The sequence below is a fragment of the Malaclemys terrapin genome, chromosome 1 (assembly GCF_027887155.1).
Source record: "Malaclemys terrapin pileata isolate rMalTer1 chromosome 1, rMalTer1.hap1, whole genome shotgun sequence".
Taxonomy (NCBI): Eukaryota; Metazoa; Chordata; order Testudines; family Emydidae; genus Malaclemys; species Malaclemys terrapin.
Genome location: NC_071505.1, coordinates 106635659 through 106656514, shown reverse-complemented (window position 1 = coordinate 106656514; position 20856 = coordinate 106635659). Strand labels below are relative to the sequence as shown.

Here is a 20856-nt window from a genome sequence, read left to right as displayed (position 1 = left end):
AAACACCATGTCCCAGATGTCTGAGCTGGGCCACTTGGGACCCTTGACGGTACTGTCACTCACTCAAGAAGAGGAGCAATCGATCTTGCTTCGTGCCTTTAGCCTCACAAAAACTCATACATGAGCCTCCAACTCTGTTTCATTTACATGCCCAATTAATGGTGATATGTATATTTTATGATTAAAGTTTATATTGTAAAGAATTGAGAAAAAGATAAATTTACAGGTAAAACAGAATTGCCTCAATTCCAACTAAATTCAGAGTCACTCCCTGGCCTCCTGAACTATTACAGGAATTTCCCAGAAGGATCATATTAAAATAATCCTGTAATCCACTGCTTAGTGATGGTGACATGTTAGTTTTCTGGGATATGGTACTCTTATGTTGGTCTCACCAACAAAATAATGCCAGGGTAACTAAGTGAAGTTTCTGCGTGATAGAGTATATTGATAGATAGCTAAATAATGGATTCTTATCTAATTTACACTCTTCTTGCAAAGGCTATAACTGGCATAACAGAGACTGTATGTTAACGTTCTGTCATGTTTTTAACTCTCTCTCTCTTTTAAGAAGGCAGATAGTAACTCCACAGAGATGTACACCTCTACCCCGATATAACGCGACCTGATATAACATGAATTTGGGTATAATACGGTAAAGCAGTGCTCCAGGGGGGCGGGGCTGCACACTCAGGTGGATCAAAGCAAGTTCGATATAGCGCAGTTTCACCTATAACGCAGTAAGATTTTTTGGCTCCCGAGGACAGCGTTATATTGAGGTAGAGGTGTATTTACATTAAGCACAAGTTGAAATTTAAAATTCTACATTGCCTTGTGCTAGACAGTAAGTTGCTAGTCACTGCAAGGAATTCTTTATATACATTTTGATTACCGTAGATCAAATTAGCTAGGTTGAAAGTGGAGTTGGTAGTCCGGTCCAAATGTACATGCAATTAGTCAGTTTTTGGCTGCTACTTTAGTGTATGTAAATTTGACTGGCCCAATAATTGATCTATGGACTGGACACCAATAGGGGAAGTTTGATATGCGTGACACATTATATTATATTATATTACATTATAGTATTTATTTAAGGAGCCTACTCATGTGAGTAAAATTACATGTATTTATGTCTTGTCAGGTCCAGGATCCAATTTAGCACTGAGTTAAAGATTTAAAGATTTTTATTGGGGCTCACAGGAGAAATACCCTGAGAAAAATAAACTTATTCTGAGAAGCTTTTTCACATGTTAAAAATATGCTTAATATATATGCTAGGATTGTATTCTAAGTGGGTGTTAGGCTTCTCATAAATTTTACTGGAACATTTATGGTTTTGGATGACCAATAAAGGATGGGGGTAACCAAGTCAGAAGCTGAAGTGTTACTGAGAGGGAGTATTTCAGAATTGGCTCATTTTTCCTTTGAGCCAGACAGCTCGCCACATTTGAGTGTCAATATCTTTTGGCAGCACAACTTCAGGCTTTTCAGACCAGCAGGATAATATTGACTCACAGTGATATGGCACAGTACATCCCATAAATAAGTATTCCCTGGGAAAAATACTCTGATCTAATTTGCTTGCCATGATGATAGTTAGGTACCCTGCCTATGAAAACTACAGATACAACAGTTACTCAGATAAAATGTCCAAGTATCAGAGGGGTAGCCGTGTTAGTCTGAATCTGTAAAAAGCAACAGAGGGTCCTGTGGCACCTTTAAGACTAACGGAAGTATTGGGAGCATAAGCTTTCGTGGGTAAGAACCTCACTTCTTGCATCTGAAGAAGTGAGGTTCTTTCCCACGAAAGCTTATGCTCCCTATACTTCTGTTAGTCTTAAAGGTGCCACAGGACGCTCAGATAAAATGGTGGACAAAGGGCTTTCCTATCACAGATGGCAAAAATAAATTAATTCATATATGTGTTAACCACTGGGTGGCAGTATAACAGCTTTATCCACTAAGTGATAATGCTAACATTCATTCGCTGAGGTTGTTACATTTATTCTCAGTTAACTGAGACAGATATCTTCAATAGCAAGGTCTCATTTCTCTGACCCTGTAAGGAATAAAATATATAAGAAAGACATTGTTCAGTTTCAGCATAATGCCTTCAAGATTAATTTAAATCTACAGCATTACAGCATATACTATTTCTTCCTTAAAGCAGATACACAAAAACCTGACTATGTAGAGCCAGGAATGGATCTTAGTTGAGATATGTTGTTTAACTCTGCAGCATGTGTCGCATGTCTACTGTAGCCACCATTACTATTTACAGATTAGTAATACAAACTGATGAGGAACCCATCAGAAACCAGCGCTTTGCTAATTTGCTCTAAGGGTATGTCTACACTACGGGATTAATCCGAATTTAGATAATTCGGATTTGAAAAACAGGTTGTATAAAGTCGAAATGAATGCGGCCACACTAAGCACATTACTTTGGTGGTGTGCGTCCAAGTACCGGGGCTAGCGTCGATTTCTGCACCGTTGCACTGTGGGTAGCAATTCCATAGCTATCCCATAGTTCCCGCAGTCTCCCGCGCCCATTGGGATTGTGGGTTAAGATCCCAGTGCCTGATGGGACAAAAAACATCGTCACAGGTGGTTCTGGGTACAGCCTCACCTCCTCCCTCCCTCCCTGCATGAAAGCAACGGACGGCAGACAACCATTTTCGCGCCTTTTTTCCTGGGTGGGTGAACACTGCAGACTCCATACCACGGCAAGCATGGAGCCCGCTGAGCTCAAGACAGCAGTCATGAATATTGTAAACACCTCGCGCGTTCTCGTGGAGTTTATGCTCAGCCAGGACCAGAAAAACGAGGCGAGGAGACAGCGGCGGCGGCAGCGCAGCGACAAGCATGATGAGGACATTGACATGGACATGGACACGGACACGGATACAGAATTCAGTGAAACCACAGGCCCCGGTGCTTTGGAGATCATGTTGTTAATGGGGCAGATTATATCCATGGAACGCCGATTCTGGGCAAGGGAAACAAGCACAGACTGGTGGGACCGCATAGTGTTGCAGGTCTGGGACGATTCCCAGTGGCTGCGGAACTTTCGCATGCGTAAGGGCACTTTCATGGAACTTTGTGACTTGCTGTCCCCTGCCCTGAAACGCCAGAATACCAAGATGAGAGCAGCCCTCACAGTTGAGAAGTGAGTGGCGATAGCCCTGTGGAAGCTTGCAACGCCAGACAGCTACCGGTCAGTCGGGAATCAATTTGGAGTGGGCAAATCTACTGTGGGGGCTGCTGTGATGCAAGTAGCCAAAGCAATCACTCAGGTGCTGCTACGAAAGTTTGTGACTCTGGGAAATGTGCAGGCTATAGTGGATGGTTTTGCTGCAATGGGATTCCCTAACTGTGGTGGGGCAATAGACGGAACCCATATCCCTATCTTGGCACCGGAGCACCAAGCCACCGAGTACATAAACCGCAAGGGGTACTTTTCAATGGTGCTGCAAGCACTTGTGGATCACAAGGGACGTTTCACCAACATCAACGCGGGCTGGGCGGGAAGGGTTCATGACGCTCGCGTCTTCAGGAACACTACTCTGTTTAAAGGGCTGCAGCAAGGGACTTACTTTCCGGACCAGAAAATAACCGTTGGGGATGTTGAAATGCCCATAGTTATTCTTGGGGACCCAGCCTACCCCTTAATGCCATGGCTTATGAAGCCATACACAGGCAGCCTGGACAGGAGTCAGGAGCTGTTTAACTACAGGCTAAGCAAGTGCAGAATGGTGGTAGAATGTGCATTTGGCCGTTTAAAAGGTCGCTGGAGATCATTATTGACTCGCTCTGACCTCAGCCAAAGAAATCTCCCCATTGTTATTTCTGCTTGCTGTGTGCTCCACAATCTCTGTGAAAGTAAGGGGGAGACCTTTATGGCGGGGTGGGAGGCTGAGGCAAATCGCCTGGCTGCTGATTACGCGCAGCCAGACACCAGGGCGATTAGAAGAGCACACCATGAAGCGCTGTGCATCAGAGAAGCTTTAAAAACCAGTTTCATGGCTGGCCAGGCTACAGTGTGAAATATCTGTTTGTTTCTCCTTCATGAAAACCCTCCCCCTTTACTGACTGATTTTCTGTAAGGAACCCACCCTGCCCCTTCCCCCAGCTTTCTTTCAAACCAAATAAAGTCACTATCATTTAAAAATCATTTATTCTTTATTAATAGATTAGAAAAAGAGGGAGGGAACCCGGGTGGTATTTGGGAGGAGGATTGCTGGGAAGGAAAAAGCCACAAAGAAAAGGTTAAAAAAATGACAGCCTTTTGCTTGGGCTGTCTACTGGGGTGGAATGGGAAGGTGTACGGAGCCTCCCCCCCCGAGTTCTTACACGTCTGGGTGAGGAGGATACGGAACATGGGGAGGGGGAAGGGTGGATCAGGGGCTGAAGCGGCAGTCTGTTTTCCAGCAGCCGTTCCTGAACCTCCACCAGACGCCGGAGCAGCCCCAGCGTTGCATCCTTCATCCTCTGGTCTTCCTGCCGCCACCTCTCATCTCGAGCGTCTCTCCTCTCCTCACGTTGGTCCCTCCTCTCCTCACGTTGGTCCTTCCTGTCCTCACGTTCACTGACTTCTTTCCTATACTTTGAAACTGTTTCCTTCCACTCATTCACATGAGCTCTGTCACTGCAGCTGGATTCCATAATTTCCGAAAACATCTCGTCTCGCGTTCTCTTCTTACGACGCCTTATCTGTGATAACCTTCGGGATGGAGGAGGGAGGCTTGAGGAATTTGCAGCTGCTGTAGGGAGGGGAAAAAAGAGAGAATTGTTTAAAAAGCTACATTTTGCAGAACAATGCTTATACTCTTTCACGGTGACCAACACTATTCACATTACATAGCACATGTGATTTCTGTGCAAGGTCGCATTTTGCCTCTTAATGCTGAGTGCCTGTGGCTTTGCTGCTAGAGATCACAGGTCTGGGCAACAGAATTCGGCTTGCATGCGGCCATGGTAAGCTTCTGCGCCCTCCTTTCCCACATACCAAGCATAGCTTGTAGAGTGCTGCAGAAGCCTGGCCAATCTCAGCCAGTTGGGGGGGGGCAGTATGGGGGGGCTTGTCTGGGCCCCTTCAGGCAAGTAGAGTGCTGCGGTTTTTCTGTTAACATTCAGCAGCACCAGAAAACAAACTAACCACCCCCCCCCTCTCGCCATGAATTCTCTGGGATGATCGCTGTACCCCTCCCCCCCACCGCGTGGCTGGTATCAGGGAAGATCCCTGCAGGCACCAAACTAACCCCCCCCCGCCGCCGCCCCCCTCCCGCCATGAATTCTCTGGGATGATCACGGTACCCCTCCCCCCACCGCGTGGCTGGTAACAGGGAAGATCCCTGCTAGCCAAACGCGAAAAACTCGGGGCCAATTTCCCATCTGCGCTTGGCTAACTGCAGGGAAGGATTTATTTTCCGCCACAGGCAAACAGCCCAGTAGGAACGGCCACCTCTGTCCCCTTAATTAAGTTCCCGTATTTCAACCAGGTTACCAGGAGTGATATCACTCTCCTGAGGATTACACAACAAGATAAAGAACAGATGTTGCTTGAATGCCAGCAAACATCGGGACCATACGCTGCCAGGCTTTGTCAGGCAATGATACCAGATTACTTGCTGCAAGCATGGCGTGGTCAAGTGTCCTACCATGGAGGAGGGAATAAGGATGCACTGCCCAGAAACCTTCTGGCAAGGCTTTTGGAGTACCTCCAGGAGAGCTTCATGGAGATGTCCCTGGAGGATTTCCGCTCCATCCCCATACACGTTAACAGACTTTTCCAGTAGCTACAGACTTTTCCAGTAGCAGAACTGACCGCGAATGCAAAGTCAGGCAAAGTAATCATTAAAAACCGTTTGCTTTTAAAACAAGTTTTATATTTTAAAAGGTAAACTCACCTGAGGTCCCTTCCATGGGGTCAGAGTCTTGGGTACTGGCTTGGGAGGCTTGGGAGGGTACTTCAGTCAGGGTGATAAAAAGATCCTGGCTGTTGGGGAGAATGGAGTGCTGTGTGCTCTCTGCAAGCTCATCCTCCTCCTCCTCCTCCTCTACCCCATCGGCAGAATCCTCAGGCGTCGCTGATGAGACTATCCCCGACCCAGAATCCACGAACACAGGTGGGGTAGTGGTGGCAGCCCCCCCTAGAATTGCATGCAGCTCGGCGTAGAAGCGGCATGTCCGCGGCTCTGACCCGGAGCGACCGTTTGCCTCCTTTGTTTTTTGATAGGCTTGTCTGAGCTCCTTGACTTTCACGCGGCACTGATCTGAGTCCCTATTGTGGCCTCTCTCCATCATGCCCTTGGAGATTTTTTCAAAAGTTTTTGCATTTCGTCTTTTAGAACGAAGTTCTGCAAGCACTGAATCCTCTCCCCATACAGCGATCAGATCCAGTACCTCCCTCACGGTCCATGCTGGTGCTCTTTTTCGATTATCAGCCTGCATGGTTACCTGTGCTGATGAGCTATCTGTGGTCACCTGTGCTCTCCACGCTGGGCAAACAGGAAATGGAATTCAAATGTTCGCGGGGCTTTTCCTGTCTACCTGGCCAGTGCATCCGAGTTTAGATTGCTGTCCAGAGCGGTCACAATGATGCACTGTGGGATAGCTCCCGGAGGCCAATACCATCGAATTGCGGCCACACTAACCCTAATTCGAATTGCTAAAATCGATTTTGGCACTACTCCGCTCGTCGGGGTGGAGTACAGAAATCGATTTAAAGGGCCCTTTACATCGAAATAAATAGCGTCGTTGTGTGGACGGTTGCAGGGTTAATTCGAATTAAAGCTGATAAATCCGAATTAAAGTCGTAGTGTAGACCAGGCCTAAGGCATAGCAGCTTGCAGAACTGGTGCTGTTCTCACTTATCAGAATTTGAATTGTTCTGCATTAGGCTAGGTCTACGCTATGGGGGGGGGGAGGGGTCAACCTAAGATACGCAACTTCAGCTACGCAAATAGCGTAGCTGAAGTTGCGTATTTTAGGTTGACTTACCTGGCTGTGAGGACGGCGACGAGTCGATCGCTGCTGCTCCCCCGTTGACTCCGCTTCCGCCTCTCGCTGTGGTGGAGTTCCGGAGTCGACGGCAGAGCAATCGGGGATCGATTTTATCGTGTCTACACTAGACGCGATAAATCGATCCCCGATAGATCGATCACTACCCGCCAATCCGGCGGGTAGTGAAGACGTACCCTTAGAGAGAGAATATCTATGAAGCTAATCAAAGTCATTATGTTGCATTGTGCTATACAAATACTTAAAATTGAGAAACTTTTTTGTCACGTTTTTGAGGCTATACTATGATTCAGTGTGATATTGCATAACTCTTCTTTTTGGTACTGAGTGAGTGTGTGGTTAAGTAAATAAATAACAGTAACCAAGGAGCATGAGAAGATAAGAAACCCATAAGAAGTAGAATTGTTTCTCTTGAGCTAAGAGTTTTTTAACAAGGAAGCATTAGCAAGCCAACTCAGAGTGTGTACTGGGTGTGGTCAGGCTCTCTGATCTGTTGTGGACACAGCTGCACGAGTACTATTTACTTGCAGTAAAATACAGTTAGTTTTACAAATCTAATTCCAGATAGTGTATGGGAATTGGGGACTAGCCCTTTAAATAGTCTGGGTGCTCTCTAGTGAGCCTCCCTGTTGTCTATTGCTAAACCCATCAGGATCCTGCGAAAACAGCAGTGTCATGGGCGGTGGTGCGTGACTCCTCCATTTGGGGAGGCTGTGCGCCCCCACACCAGGGCCCCGCCCCGTGGCCTGCCTCCACTCAACCTCCTCTGCTTGAAGCCCCACCCATGCTGCATCCCTGGACCCACTCGTCCCCCTCCCCGAGGCCCACCACTCACATCTCTTGCCCCCTCCCTGGACCCCCGCCACCTGCCCATTGGCCGCCAGCCAGCCGCTTGTCCCTCATGTGTGTATTCACCCCCGTGAGGCTCCCATACGGGCGGAGCAGGGATGGGAAGAGGCAGAGACTCAGGGGAAGAGGATGAGTGGGAGCAGGGCCTCAGGGCAGAGCACGAGTGGGGCCCTGGCTGGGGCACCCATCTTTTCACTAGCGGCATGCTCCAAAGGCAGTGGGCTGGCTGTTTGGGGAGGCTTAGCCTCCACTGTCCTCTTATAACCACCGCCTTTGAGCTGTGTACACAGGGAGCTAGGTCTTGTATAATTGTACATAGTTAATAAACACTTTTTTTTTTTTGGACGTCCAACTGTGCCCATGTGATTTTCCCCATACTCTTAATGTTGTGTAGAGAGCAAGGACATGACAGACTGTATTATTCCAAACAGTTTTCAGGGCAAGGAACCTTGAACTAAGAATCTGTCTAGCAGCACCCCCTCTCATGTTATTTACTGTGGTTCTGCTTGCTAGATATGCGTCTCTGCTGCTGTTATCAAACTTACATGCATGCAGTACACTAAACACAGTTCTCGGTAAAAGGCCCTTGGGCTTGAGGTGCTGTGCTGCCAACTATCAGTAAACTTATTAACGTCCATTTATCTGCCTGTTTAGATAGCTTATAAATAAGACATTGTCCTAAAAGCTGATAATAGGAGCTTCCTTCTGGGAAAAGGTCTAAGACTCCCTCAAGGATGGATCTGTTTCTGGAGGCAAATAGTTATACTGATCCCTGACTTAGCCTTCATGTATGTGTGTATCAGCCGTTTGATTGTTTACAGCAGTGTGGCCTGCAGCCATGCATCCTTAGGCTGTGTTCTTGGCTGATTTCAAAAGGTATGTGATGTGGTCATTTTTTGAATGGGTGACCTCTGTGAAAATTAAAAGGATTCCATAATGGGCAGTCTCCTCTGCAAGTTAGTACTGAGCCAATACAATAGTGGAGCAGTGTGTGGCCAAAGATGCCAGATCTGGGATTAGGTGGAAAATGGAGGCCCTCAATATTTAAGATCACGTGCAATACTTTATAAAAGACAGGGGGTAACCAGTCCCAATTTCCTGGCCAAATTACACATCCAGTGATAGTTTTAGTTACCTAAATTTGCAACTGAATATAGTATTTTGCTATTTCAGTATTCTAACAAGCTGAGGCTCTTTACTCTTTGTCCCAGGCTATAGTTTAGTGTTGCAATACACTGTTACATTAGGGCCATGCTCCATGCCAGAGCTGGCTGCATTTTGGTGAAGGCTGATGTGTCAGAAGTTTTCAAACTTTAGGCCTAGTCTGCACTACATGGCTATGTCAACACAAGGCAGGTTACGTTGACCTAGCTGTTTATGTGTCTACATTTAAATTTCACTCCTGCTGATGTAAGCGCTCTGCTATGCTGACTTAATAACACCACCTCCCCGAGCGGTGTAGAGTCAGGATTGATGTAGTTAGGTCAACGCAGTGATAGTGTAGACACTGTGTTACTTAGATCGATTGTTATTGACCTCCAGGAGCTGCCGCTGTGGTCACCATTGTGAACTCTGCTACCCAGGGGCCAGGTACACAGGAAGCTGCCCCCTGCCCTTTAAAGCCCCGTGAATTTTTGAAATGTCTTTTCCTGGTGGCCTGGCTTGGTGAGCGCACCTAGCAGCTCTCCATTGTTACCATTAACTGCCCAGCTGATCATGCCGGCTACACACTGCAGATGCACGTCTGCCATTAGGTATTGGCTCCCACAGGACTGTGGGAAGAAGAGGCTGTGCAGGCACAGGTCCGATTCAGCTGTAGAAACATGGACATCTCTGAGCAGATTGCTTGGCGGATGCTGGAGAAGGGCTACAAGAGGGACCAGCCGCAGTGCTGCATGAAAGCCAAGGCATATCAGAAGGCAAGGGAGGCCAACAATTGATCTGATGCTGAGTTGCAGCTTTGATGCTTTTACAGGGGAGAGCAGAAAGGCGCAGGAAAAGGAGAGGGATGTGCAGCAGGAGATTCTTGTGCTTCTTAAACAGCAAACTGAGCTGCTGCAGACTTTGGCAGACCTGCAGGTTCAACAAGCCCATGCTCACCTCCCTCCGCAGCTCATAGAGAACTCAGTATCGGGAACTCCCTGTATCCCACCTCAACAAGGCATCAAGGGGTCACTACACTACCCCTACCACTCTACCCTGGGGGACATTAAAGACAATCACAGCTTCCCATACACTGACCTGTGAAAGCCACGGTTGGTGTATGTGTACCTGAAATGGAAATGTGTGTTCTTTCCCCTTCATAAATTCTGTTTCCTTAATTTGGTAAGTTTTAATTTTTAAAAATTTATCAGTTTGTGGAACAGAATAAAATTCTATTTTTGGAACAAAATTCATCTTTATTATTTCACAATATATTCTGGCTGCTGCTGGACAGGTCTGACACCCACTAATTTCCTTCTACTGTATTGTGTCACAGAACCAATAACATCATTCCCAAACCATATAAACAAGTGCATTGACAATGTTATAGTCCTACATACAAAACAATTGCTACATGATTCATGCCCAGCCACAAAAGAGCGAAGCCAGATAGAGCACGCTACAGCAACACGCACTACACTGGCTCACTATTAAAATAGTCTTCCTGAGCCATAAAACTCCACAAGGAGCTCTTCTAATAGCTCTTATAGCTGGCTGTTGAAATTTAGCAGGCAGCTGCTCCATCTCTGCCCTCCTCCCCAGCGGAAAATTTCTCTGCCTAGCTTCACAGAAATTATACAGGGCACAGCAGGCAGCTATAACCATTGGGATATTTCTCTCACTGAGGTCCAATCTAGACGGTAAACCATGCCAGCCACCCCTTCAAACAGCCAAAGACATATTCCATTGTCATGCAGCACCTGCTGAGCCTGTAGTTGAAGCACTTCTTGGTGCTGCTGAGGTGTCCATGTAAAGCTTCATGAGCCAGAGGCGCTAGGGATAGGCTGGGTCTCCCAGTATCACTATGGGCAGTTCCACATTCCCAATGGTAATCCCCCAATCAGGAAAGAGAGTCCCTGCTTCCTGCTTCCTGAACAGTTTTATGTTTTTAAAGATGAGTGCATCATGCAACCTTCCCTGACCCGCCTAAACTGTGGTCAGTAGAACGACCCCGGTGATCCACCAGTGCTTGTATTATATACTGTGTGGCTGGTGCTAAAATATGTGTGCCATCTATTGCCCCACTGCAGTTTGGCCCCGGACCCACCCCAGAGCCACTATTTCCTGCACGTTGCCCAGAGTCACAGTCCTGCATAGCAGATTGTGATTAATGGCCCTGTACACTTGCATTACAACCACCCCTGGGATGGATTTCCCAACTTCAAATTGATTCTCAACTGACTGGTAGCAATCTGGGGTTGCAAGTTTCCACAGTGCAATTGCCACTTGCTTCTCAACTGTCAGCGCAGCTCTCATTTTGGCGCCCCTGCACAGGCGAGCTGGGGAGAGTCAGGCACACAGATCCAGGAATGCACATCCGAAAATTCTGCACCCACCACTTGTCATCCCAAACTGCATGACAATGTCATCCCACCAGTCAGTACTTGTTTCTTGGGCCCAGGACCAGCTCTCCATCATCTGCAGCTGCTCTGTGAATGCTATCAACAACCTTGAAGTATTTCTTTCTATGTCGCAAAGCAATCTTCCCTCCAAACATAGATGACTGGTGACTCCCCATACTGGGGTGGGGGTGAGGGAGCACAATCTAAAGGAGAGGACATATGACCACCCATGTGTCTCCCTGCCCAGTGACCATCCCCTGGTGCCCAGCCTGGGGCCACAGTGCTCTCCCTGCCCCCTCATTACCTGCTGGGGGGCGGGAGGGAGGGGAAGATGCTCTGTCCTTCTCTCCCTGTGCTTCTGCTAGGTTGACAACTTTCTAATTGCACAAAACTGAACACCCTTGCCCCACCCCTTCCCTGACGCCCCGCCCCCACTCACTCCATTCCCTGCCCTCCATTGCTCGCGCTGCCCCAGCTTCAATGGGCTGGGACAGGGGGTTGGGGTGACGGCTCCAGCTGGAGGTAAAGGCTCTGGGATGGGGCCGGGGATGAGGGGTTTGGGGTATAGGAGGGGACTCCAGGCTGGAGCTGTGGGGTTCAGACTGCAGGAGCAGGCTCAGGGCTGGGGTAGGGGGGGTTGGGTGTGGGGGGTGATGGTGTGGGCTTCAGGAGGGAGTTTGGGTGCGGGAGGGGGATCGGGGCTGGGATGCGGGAGGCGGTGCTGGGTGCGGATTCCAGGAAGGGGCTCAGGGCTGGGGCAGGGGGTTGGGGTGCGGGCTCTGGGAGGGCGTTTGGGTGTGGGAGGGGGCTCAGGGCTGGGGTTGGAGTACGGGAGGGAGTGTGGGGTGTGGGCTCCAGGAGGCGGTTCTGACCTGGGGCAGGGGGTAGGGATGTGGGAAGGGGTTCGGGTGTGGGCTCCAGCTGGGCAGCATTTACCTCAGGCAGCTCCCACTGTGGGGAGCCCTGGACCCTCCACCTGGCCTGGGGCTTGTCCTGGGGGCAGGGCTATGTGCCAGAGGCTGCTCTTGTGCACCCAGCCCCCCCCGTCAAGGCGGAGGGTCTGGGGCTCCCCACAGCTGCCTGGGCGGCTCTTACCACAGCTGAGGGCAATGGAGAGGAGGAGGAGGAGCAGGGCCGGGGCCCCTGGGAACAGGGCCGGCTCCAGGGTTTTGGCCGCCCCAAGCAGCCAAACAAACAAAACAAAACAAAAAACAAAAAATAAAGCCGCGATCGCGATCTGCAACGGCAATTCGGCAGGAGGTCCTTCGCTCCGAGCAGGAGTGAGGGACCGTCCGCCGAATTGCTGCTGAACAGCTGGACGTGCTGCCCCTCTCCGAAGTGGCTGCCCCAAGCACCTGCTTGGTAAGCTGGTGCCTGGAGCCGGCCCTGCCTCGGAATGTGCCCTGTCGGCCCGTGTAGTAATCAGCCTCTGCCTCTGGCACGTTCGTCCGCTCTTGATCCCCCGCCCCAATGTGTCACCTCTGCATGGATGACTGATGCCTCCCTCTACTGGGGGAGCACAATGTAAAGGGGAGGACTTGTGACCACCCCACCTGTCTCCCCTGCCCAGTGACACACCCCGCGCCCAGCCTGGGGCTGCAGCACTCTCCCCGCCCCACATTACGTGCTGGGGCGGGGGTGGGGGGGTGGCTCTCTGTCCCTGCATGTTCAGCTGTTCTCCCTGGCAGCCAAGTGGGGAGCGAGACGGAGTCACTCCTGCCTGAGAGAGCCTGGCTGCAAGATAGCAGCGGCCCACTCCTTGCCTGGGCTCCTGGGGGCAAGCATGCCAGATGTGCGTGTGGGGGGGGCTCCAGCTCACTTAACCCCAGTCCCTGGTAGCTGAGCCCAGGCATGGAGCTGGGCTACTGCTGCCTCACACCCAAGGTCTCTCAGGTAGGAGTGGCTCCATCCCGCTCCCCGCCCGGCTTTGAGGGAGAGTGTCCGAACATGGGGGGGGGGGGGGAGGTGCAGGGACAGCAGGCCAGAGCCTCTCTCCCTCCCTGCCCCTAGCAGGCCAATCTGGGGAGGCAGATATGCATCGCCTCTGGATAGCTGGTAGAGAGCTTATTTACTACATACTTTACCTTGAGGAAGAGATGAGACTCTCCCTATTTTCCTTCTTTATTTAGCTTCATCCTCTGACATGTCCAGCTGGCTGTGTGCTGACTGTCTCCAAGCAAGCATCCTTGTGTGTTTTGCTTTCAGCATGTCATTTGTTTTCTTGCCTGGAATTTGGTAATGACTAAGACACTGTAGATAGGGGGAAAGGGCTCTGAAATATGCAGAAGCGACCTTAAAATGCAGGATCTTTGTTACTATAGAAATATTTTGTCCTAATCTTGCCAGGAGTCTGAAATAGCATGAAAATCTTCTTGGAATGTCTTCATAAGCTGCCTGGAATTCTTCATGTTTTGTTTCAGTCAGGCTGAGGGTGGGTTGATTGGTAAGTAATGATGAAAAGTTGTCCATACACCATTCAGGATATCAAATATAATTCCTACTCCAAACTCTGTGTCCTGCTGGTCTTTTGTATGTCTTCAGCATTCTATGTACGGCTGCTCCAACTCCCTCTGAAGCCAATGCCTCTGTCAACTGACCTCAATGGGCATTGGCTCAGAGTTTAGTGTGTGTTTTTCTAGGCATGGTGTTTTAAAATGTTCAGTAAACATTTCATTGAAAAAGCAGGCATCTGCTGACCACATCAAAGAATCTCGAGAGCCATAGTTGACTGCTAGAGAACAGCTTGTGTTTTCATAATAGGGTGGAGGTAGATATTAATAATCATGTTTTTATTTATACAGCACTGTAGGTGTCACTGATACTTCCCATATGAACAACATGAAATACTGATTCTTTACCCAACGGGGATACGCCTTTTTTTCTTCCTAGGAATTGCCAGTCAATGCACTTAGTTCAGGCTGTTCATTACTCACTTTTCTCTCTACTGCCATATGATTCAATGGCGAATCAGACAACAGGAGTCCATTTAGAGGCCTTTAAGCCCATGAGAGCTCTCCTGAGTATGCCACAGACACCCTACAGATAGAGATTGCGACAGGCTGAAAATGCCAATAGTCAGCAAAGTTCCCAATGCAGGGTTTTCATCAGAGAAGAGTTCCGTGCCACACCTTGCTAAGACAAACACACCTAATATGTGTCTTATTTATTTATTTGCAGTTAAGTGCCTTCATGTTTAATGTACCTATAAAGCATTCTTGTGGTAGTTTTAATATGTATGCATAGCTAAGGGAAATTTGCACTGGTGTAATTACATTGAGGTAGGTGCAAACCCCTAGTTGCACCAGTTTGACTTACTCTGGCAACTTACTAGTGGAAATCGCCAGTGCAAGCCTTATCTGCCATTGGTATAGCTCACCTACAGTGGGGATTTGCTCTGGTGTAGCTACAGTGCTGGAAAGCCCCCAGTATAGAGAGGACTCTAGCCACATGTCATGTGACACTGGGGTGTTTATAGGTTCCTTGCTTTCACACACTAGACGTGTAACATAACAGTGCTGTGATCTTAAAGCTGGCATTCCATTAGTGCATTCTTGCATGAGAAATATGTTCCCACTTGCTGAGAAACAATAAGGAAGCAAAATGGGCTTGAACGTCTTCTGGAGCAGCAGTAGCTGGGGATCCTTGCTGTTTCCAACTAAAGCCATGGATGGACCCACTCAAAAGAAGGCTTAGGTAACATTTCACTGATGGCCTTGTACACAGTGTTACTTCTGGGGGAATGCTGCGCCACTGTGTGCATGCAGAATTCATGTCCCCTGCAGATTTATTTGCTTCCCTGCAGAAAAATGACTTTCTGACAGGGAAGCAAAGGGAAGCTGCAAGAGCAGTCACCCGCCCCTGCGCAGCAGTGTGGATATGTCATTTTGGGTGCCCAGAGCAGCCAGCGAAGAGATAAATCTGAGGGGTGGGGGCTGGGGATGCTCTGGACATTGGTGCCTATCCTGCACCAGGCTTAGCTGCTAGTCCCAGCTGGGCTGGGGGCAAGGGAGGACGGGACTTCCTCTTCCCCTGCAAAGAGTGGTCTTGGTCATGGCTGAGTCAGACACATCCCCAGAAACCTCCCTAAGTGCAGGAAGCTCCAATCCTCACATTTCTTGCCCCCATCACTCCTCAGCCATGGGGGGAGAGGTCACTGAACAGGGAACTGCTCCCCTGTTCACTCATGCTGTGCGTCTGGACCCCCCCCCCCCCGATACCCAGATTTATATGGAACACCAGCCTACGCTGTGGAGAAGCATGGACTCGTGCTGGAGTAGCTGACTCAGTAGGAATAGTATATACCACAGAGAAAAGATGCTCTATAAAAGCAACATTTTATTTTAGTATCCAACTTGTCTGTTATTGATGCTCAGAGGCCCTTGATTTTTCTGGGCAGGATTCTTTCAGGAAGCCATATCCTTTGTGTGTGGAGATGGGCTACAGTGAGTTTGAAGAGTAGCTTAAGACTGAGGCACAGCTATCTGACCCAGTTTTCAGGTTGGTCAAGATACAGAGCACATTCCCTCACCGGAGTGTTTAAGAAGTATGAAGCCTCCACTATGAGGGGGTGGAAAAAGCTAACAAGGGTTTCTGATAAACGGCAGCAGGGCTGAATCATCAAAGGCTTTATTGTCAGAGATAACTTTATAGGAGAGTCTACAGTAAACTTCCATTCCTACACTGCTCTATCACAGTAATACTTTCCCAGATCTTGGATTAACACTGAGAGATTAGATTCAGTCTCAACGGGGGATGTTTATATCTAGGTGTAACTGCAAAGCTGCCAAAATATTGGTTCAAGATCATATTCGCTCATTAAACAGATTGTTCCTTTCATAGACAATGCAAACAGCTCTTAAATATAATGGGAGTGACTGGTATAAAAACAAAATTGCAGACAAGTGTAGAGCTGTGTTTTCACATTCATAGTTTAATTAGGACCCAACTTGTCATGGCAAACTAATTTAAAAGAAATGGCTTGGCCCAAAGAAGAAAAAAGAAACTTTATTATACAAATGTCTCCTTTGTTGTACTGTATTTGTCAGATGAATATGCCCAACTGTTGTGAAAAGACATATTTCTTCCTCATGATAAAATAGAGAGGGGACTATTGAAAAGTGAAAGCTAATGCATTAAAGCACCTCTGGGATTCTGCAGGGAGGCTTTTGCATTGCAATTTAGTAGCCATTCTTTCCCATAGCGCTCAAGAGGGAGAGGGCGCTCTCATGACAAACACTGCCTGTTGCAGGTGTCACCAATAGATCAGCTGGGCAAGCTCACTGCAGTGCAAAAACAGTACATCATGCTGCAATAGCATAAAGTGATAACATTGCATGAAGCCCCAAAGATCTTTCAGGATGCTTTAATCTAATCATGTTTATAGAATGCCCATCACTGCAGTATCCCGGTGCCATAGTATCTAACCTGGTATGGAGGATATTAAGACGACACAGCAAAATGATGGCTATCATATGAAGTTTGTGGTTATCAATTATCACTTGGTGCTTAAGGTGCCTGAGATCTGCTTTATTCTGTGGCCATTTCCAATTGGATGGGCATAACAAGAGCTTCACAGTACCCCACCCAGCTACACTGCCTGGGAAGCCCTTAAAGGCACAGTCCCCAATCACATAAAGTTCAAGATGGTGAGAACCCTGAAAAGTAACATTCTTGCTGGATTTGCAGAAAACTTAGTGTTTTCACCTCAAAGGTGGTATTTTCCGCTCAGGAGAAAGCAACTTTTCCACAGATGAAAATTCCTTTTTATCCTAAGTAATGTCTTGCTGCCAACGTCACTGTGGCAAAAACTGTTATTCCCTGGAGAAAAAAAATGCTCTGGCAAAAAAGAGGCAAAGTACTTAAGGTGAGAGGGTTCAAAAAAAAAAAAAAGAGACTGTGACTTTAGTAGTGGTGAAAGGTCCTGGATACTAGAAACTCTACCAACAGAACAAGCATAACGTGGCAGGCACAGTGCAAAGCATCCCCATGCTGGCCTGCCAACGTGCCTCCATCCTGCACTAGAAAGCCCCCTGGTCGGGCTGAGAGTGGCGTTTGGTCTCCATGGCTCTTCGTCTCTCAGTATCTCTGTTGATGATGCCAACAGAGGGGCAGGGGGCAATTAGGCCAAGATCCTGAAAGATATTTAGGTGCTTAATGCCCATTGAAATCAACGCAAGGTAGGTGCCTAAATACCTTTGAGGATCTGGGCCTTAGTGCCAATTTTGGTGGGGAGGGGTTTGTGGTGGAAACCTGCCCATTAGGAATGACAGTGAAGCCACCAACTCATTTCCCTGGGAGGACACCAAACACAGATGACAACATCTACTCTACGATGCAGCTTCACGCGCAGTTTGGTCTCACTTGGTGGGGGATAATGAAAATTAGTGCAAACTTACAGAGCCACATTTTTGGGGGGAGGTATAAATCAGTGTTTTCACAACAAGCAAAGATTGAGTGTTTTGCACAATGTTGCTTGTTACAATATTGCCAAATATGTCTGCAGTGTTTGACTGCTCATATCAGTAGAGGATTAAGATGTGACCTAGTTCACCTATTGGAGTATGTTGGATAGAGTGAAAGAACAGGAAAGCATGAGAAATCTGCTGGTACCAGCATAATGTATGTTCCCATCCTCCCAACTAAAGCAAAGTTTTAGGTGATAAACAGGCTTAATACAGCACACAAACGTCTATCGAAAACGAATTGCAAGTCACATGGCACATTTTCAACTCTATTCTTCTATTTTAATCATTAAAATGTCAATCCCCTTCCCATTCCCACCAGTTGTAACTGGTACTACTAAAGTTGCATGGCGTCTGTGACATTGTCATATGACAATGGTAAAGAATCACAGAAGAATCTGCTTTCTTCTTACAGTGAACGAAAATGTTAATTGAAATACTGTTACTCTGACTCTGTGTGTGTGTCTCCCTCTCTCTACTTCGCTGCAGACTTCTGCTAGAACCTTTGTCAGCCCCTCTTCCAGCTACACCCTTTAAAGAAACAATACCCAGCTGCTCAGAGATATCATCTAGTTCTTCTGTGAGGCTGATTGTGAACTGAGAGCTGTGGGTTGAAGCCCCTGATCCAGGGCCAACTCCAGGCACCAGCTTACCAAGCAGGTGCTTGGGGCGGCCACTTTGGAGAGGGGCGGCACGTCCAGCTGTTCAGCGGCAATTCGGCAGACGGTCCCTCACGCCTGCTCGGAGCGAAGGACCTCCCGCTGAATTGCCGCCGCAGATCGCGATCGCGGCTTTTTGTTTTGTTTTGTTTGGCTGCTTGGGGCAGCCAAAACCCTGGAGCCGGCCCTGCCCTGATCTGTTATAGCTCCAGGTGTGACCTTGGGCAAGTTACTTAGGGCTAGATCTACAAAATATTTCTGGTGCCTATGTCCAAATTTAAAGCCTCAAAACCCCTGGTCAACTGCTGTCTAACCCTGAAGATGTCAAAATCCCTAGGTGCTAGTAAAATTCCCATCGTGTTCAAATGTCTGCTAGTAGGCGGTGCCCAGCCGCCTAAATCTGGGTGCTCAGCTCAGGACTAAGTCCCAGCAGGATCCTCAAGTGAAATGTTGTCTTGCCTGCTGGATTGGACCATGCACAAAAGATACTGGAGGAATAGGTGGTTGCCCCCGGATACCTTTTAGCCCAGGCGTTAGTATACTCATCCTGGAAGAGCCAGGTTCAAATCCCCATGTCGCCTGATTTGGAGCAGCAATTTGAACCGAGGGCTTCCGCCTTCCCAAATGAGTGCCCTAGCCATTGGGCGATGTGGGTAGTCTGGGGTGGGTCTCTCAATCTCTACTGTTAGAGCTATCCAATTTTGTATAAATGATTAAATAGTCATTGGGCCAGACAGAGAGAGCAAGAAAAAAATGACTCAGGAGCTCAGTAATTAGGGCCTCACCTGCAATGTAAAAGAGCCAAGTTGAAGTCTCTGTTCCAAAGGCTGTAGCAGGGAGGAGATTCCCTCCCTCATAGTCTAGTACCCTATAAACTGAGGGCTCAGATCTTGGGGCTCCAAGTAGCCTGCCTAAATCCATCACTGACTGAATTCCCTGTGTTGGAACCTAGAACCAGCACATCAGTCACTTGCTCACGTGGGGATTTTTTTAGCCTCTGGTTGAGTTGAGAGCCGAGATTTCTCAGGAGCCTCTTGAAGGGGAATCTTTGGAAGATTCATAGAGTCAGAGACCAGAAGGGACAATTAGATTATATAGTTTGATCTGCTGTATATAATAGGCCCCAAAAGTTCAACCTATTGAGCCCAATAACTTGTGTTTGACTAAAGCATATCTTCCAGAAAGGCATCTGCAGAAGATTAGTCTGCAGAAGAGAAGAATGAGGGGGGATTTGATAGCTGTTTTCAACTACCTGAAAGGGGGTTCCAAAGAGGATGGATCTAGACTGTTCTCAGTGGTGGCAGATGACAGAACAAGGAGTAATGGTCTCAAGTTGCAGTGTGGGAGGTTTAGGCTGGATATTAGGAAAAACTTTTTCACTAGGAGGGTGGTGAAGCACTGGAATGGATTACCTAAGGAGGTGGTGGAATCTCCTTCCTTAGAGGTTTTTAAGGTCAGGCTCGACAAAGCCCTGGCTGGGAGATTTAGATGGGGATTGGTCCTGCTTTGAGCAGGGGGTTGGACTAGATGACCTCCTGAGCTCCCTTCCAACCCTGATATGATATGATTCTATGATCTGGTCTTGATTTGAAGACATTAAGAGATGATGAATCTACCACTTCCCTTGGTAGTTTGTGCCAAAGGTTAATCATGCTCACTGTTAAAAATGCATGTCTTATTTCTAATTTCAATTTGTCTGTCTCCAGCTTCCAACCTTTGGTTCTTGGTATGCCTTCCTCTCCTAGGTTAAAAAAAGCCTTTAGTACTGGCTATTTTCTCCCCCTGAAGGTATATACACTATAATCAAGTCACCTCTAAATCTTCAGATTGAGTTTGTTAAGTCTCGCACTGTAAGGCATTTTTTCTACTCCTCAAATCATTTTTGTGGCTCTTTTTTGCACCCTCTCCAATTTTTCACAATTTGAACACGTGAACACCAGAAATGTACACAGTAGTCCAGTATGGGAGCTCACCAATGCCTTGTACAGAGGCAAAATCACCTGTCTACTCCTACTGCCTTGTTTATACATCCAAGGATTGCATTGCCTGCCGCCCCCCCCCCCCACTTTTTTTTGCCACAGCATCACACTGGGCACTTATGTTTAGATGCTTGACCACTATGATCCCTAAATCCTTTTCAGGGTCCCTGCTTTCCAGGACCCAGTCCCCCATTCTGTATGTATGGGCTGCATTCCTTGTTCCTAGATCTATAACTTTGCATTTGGTTGTATTAAAAGGCATTTCATATGAATGGGCCTGATTTACAAAATGACCCACATTGCTCTGTATATTTTGCATCCTCTGCAGTGTGTGTGTGGC

At 47.8% G+C, this 20856-nt stretch overlaps 1 protein-coding gene and 1 long non-coding RNA gene across 3 annotated transcripts in view; both read right to left on the bottom strand.

Annotated features, from left to right (window-relative positions):
- The window catches only part of LOC128840410 (uncharacterized), a 61389-nt gene extending 47423 nt beyond the window's left edge, over positions 1-13966 (bottom strand). Inside the window, exons 1-2 of one of the 2 annotated variants that reach the window (XR_008445647.1) lie at positions 13502-13966; positions 2445-2580 (exon numbers count right to left, since the gene is read on the bottom strand). This is a non-coding gene — a long non-coding RNA (uncharacterized LOC128840410). The remainder of the gene's footprint in view (positions 1-2444; positions 2581-13501) is intronic. The other variant, XR_008445648.1, reaches the window with a different exon arrangement.
- On the bottom strand, positions 4225-6318 carry LOC128840397 (uncharacterized). The gene is made up of 2 exons (XM_054034308.1): positions 5910-6318; positions 4225-4763 (listed from the first exon to the last, which is right to left on the bottom strand). The coding sequence occupies exons 1-2, from the start codon at positions 6304-6306 to the stop codon at positions 4270-4272; spliced, it is 891 nt and encodes a 296-aa protein (XP_053890283.1). The 5' UTR covers positions 6307-6318; the 3' UTR covers positions 4225-4269.
- Positions 13967-20856: the final 6890 nt, after the last annotated feature.

Bases quoted from the DNA above. Each gene is read 5' to 3' on its own strand.
- LOC128840397 (XM_054034308.1), bottom strand. From the start codon at position 6,306: ATGATGGAGAGAGGCCACAATAGGGACTCAGATCAGTGCCGCGTGAAA. The intron at 4,764-5,909 runs GTGAGTTTACCT...CCCTCCCTACAG, and splicing joins CCCCATGGAAGGGACCTCAG to CAGCTGCAAATTCCTCAAGC.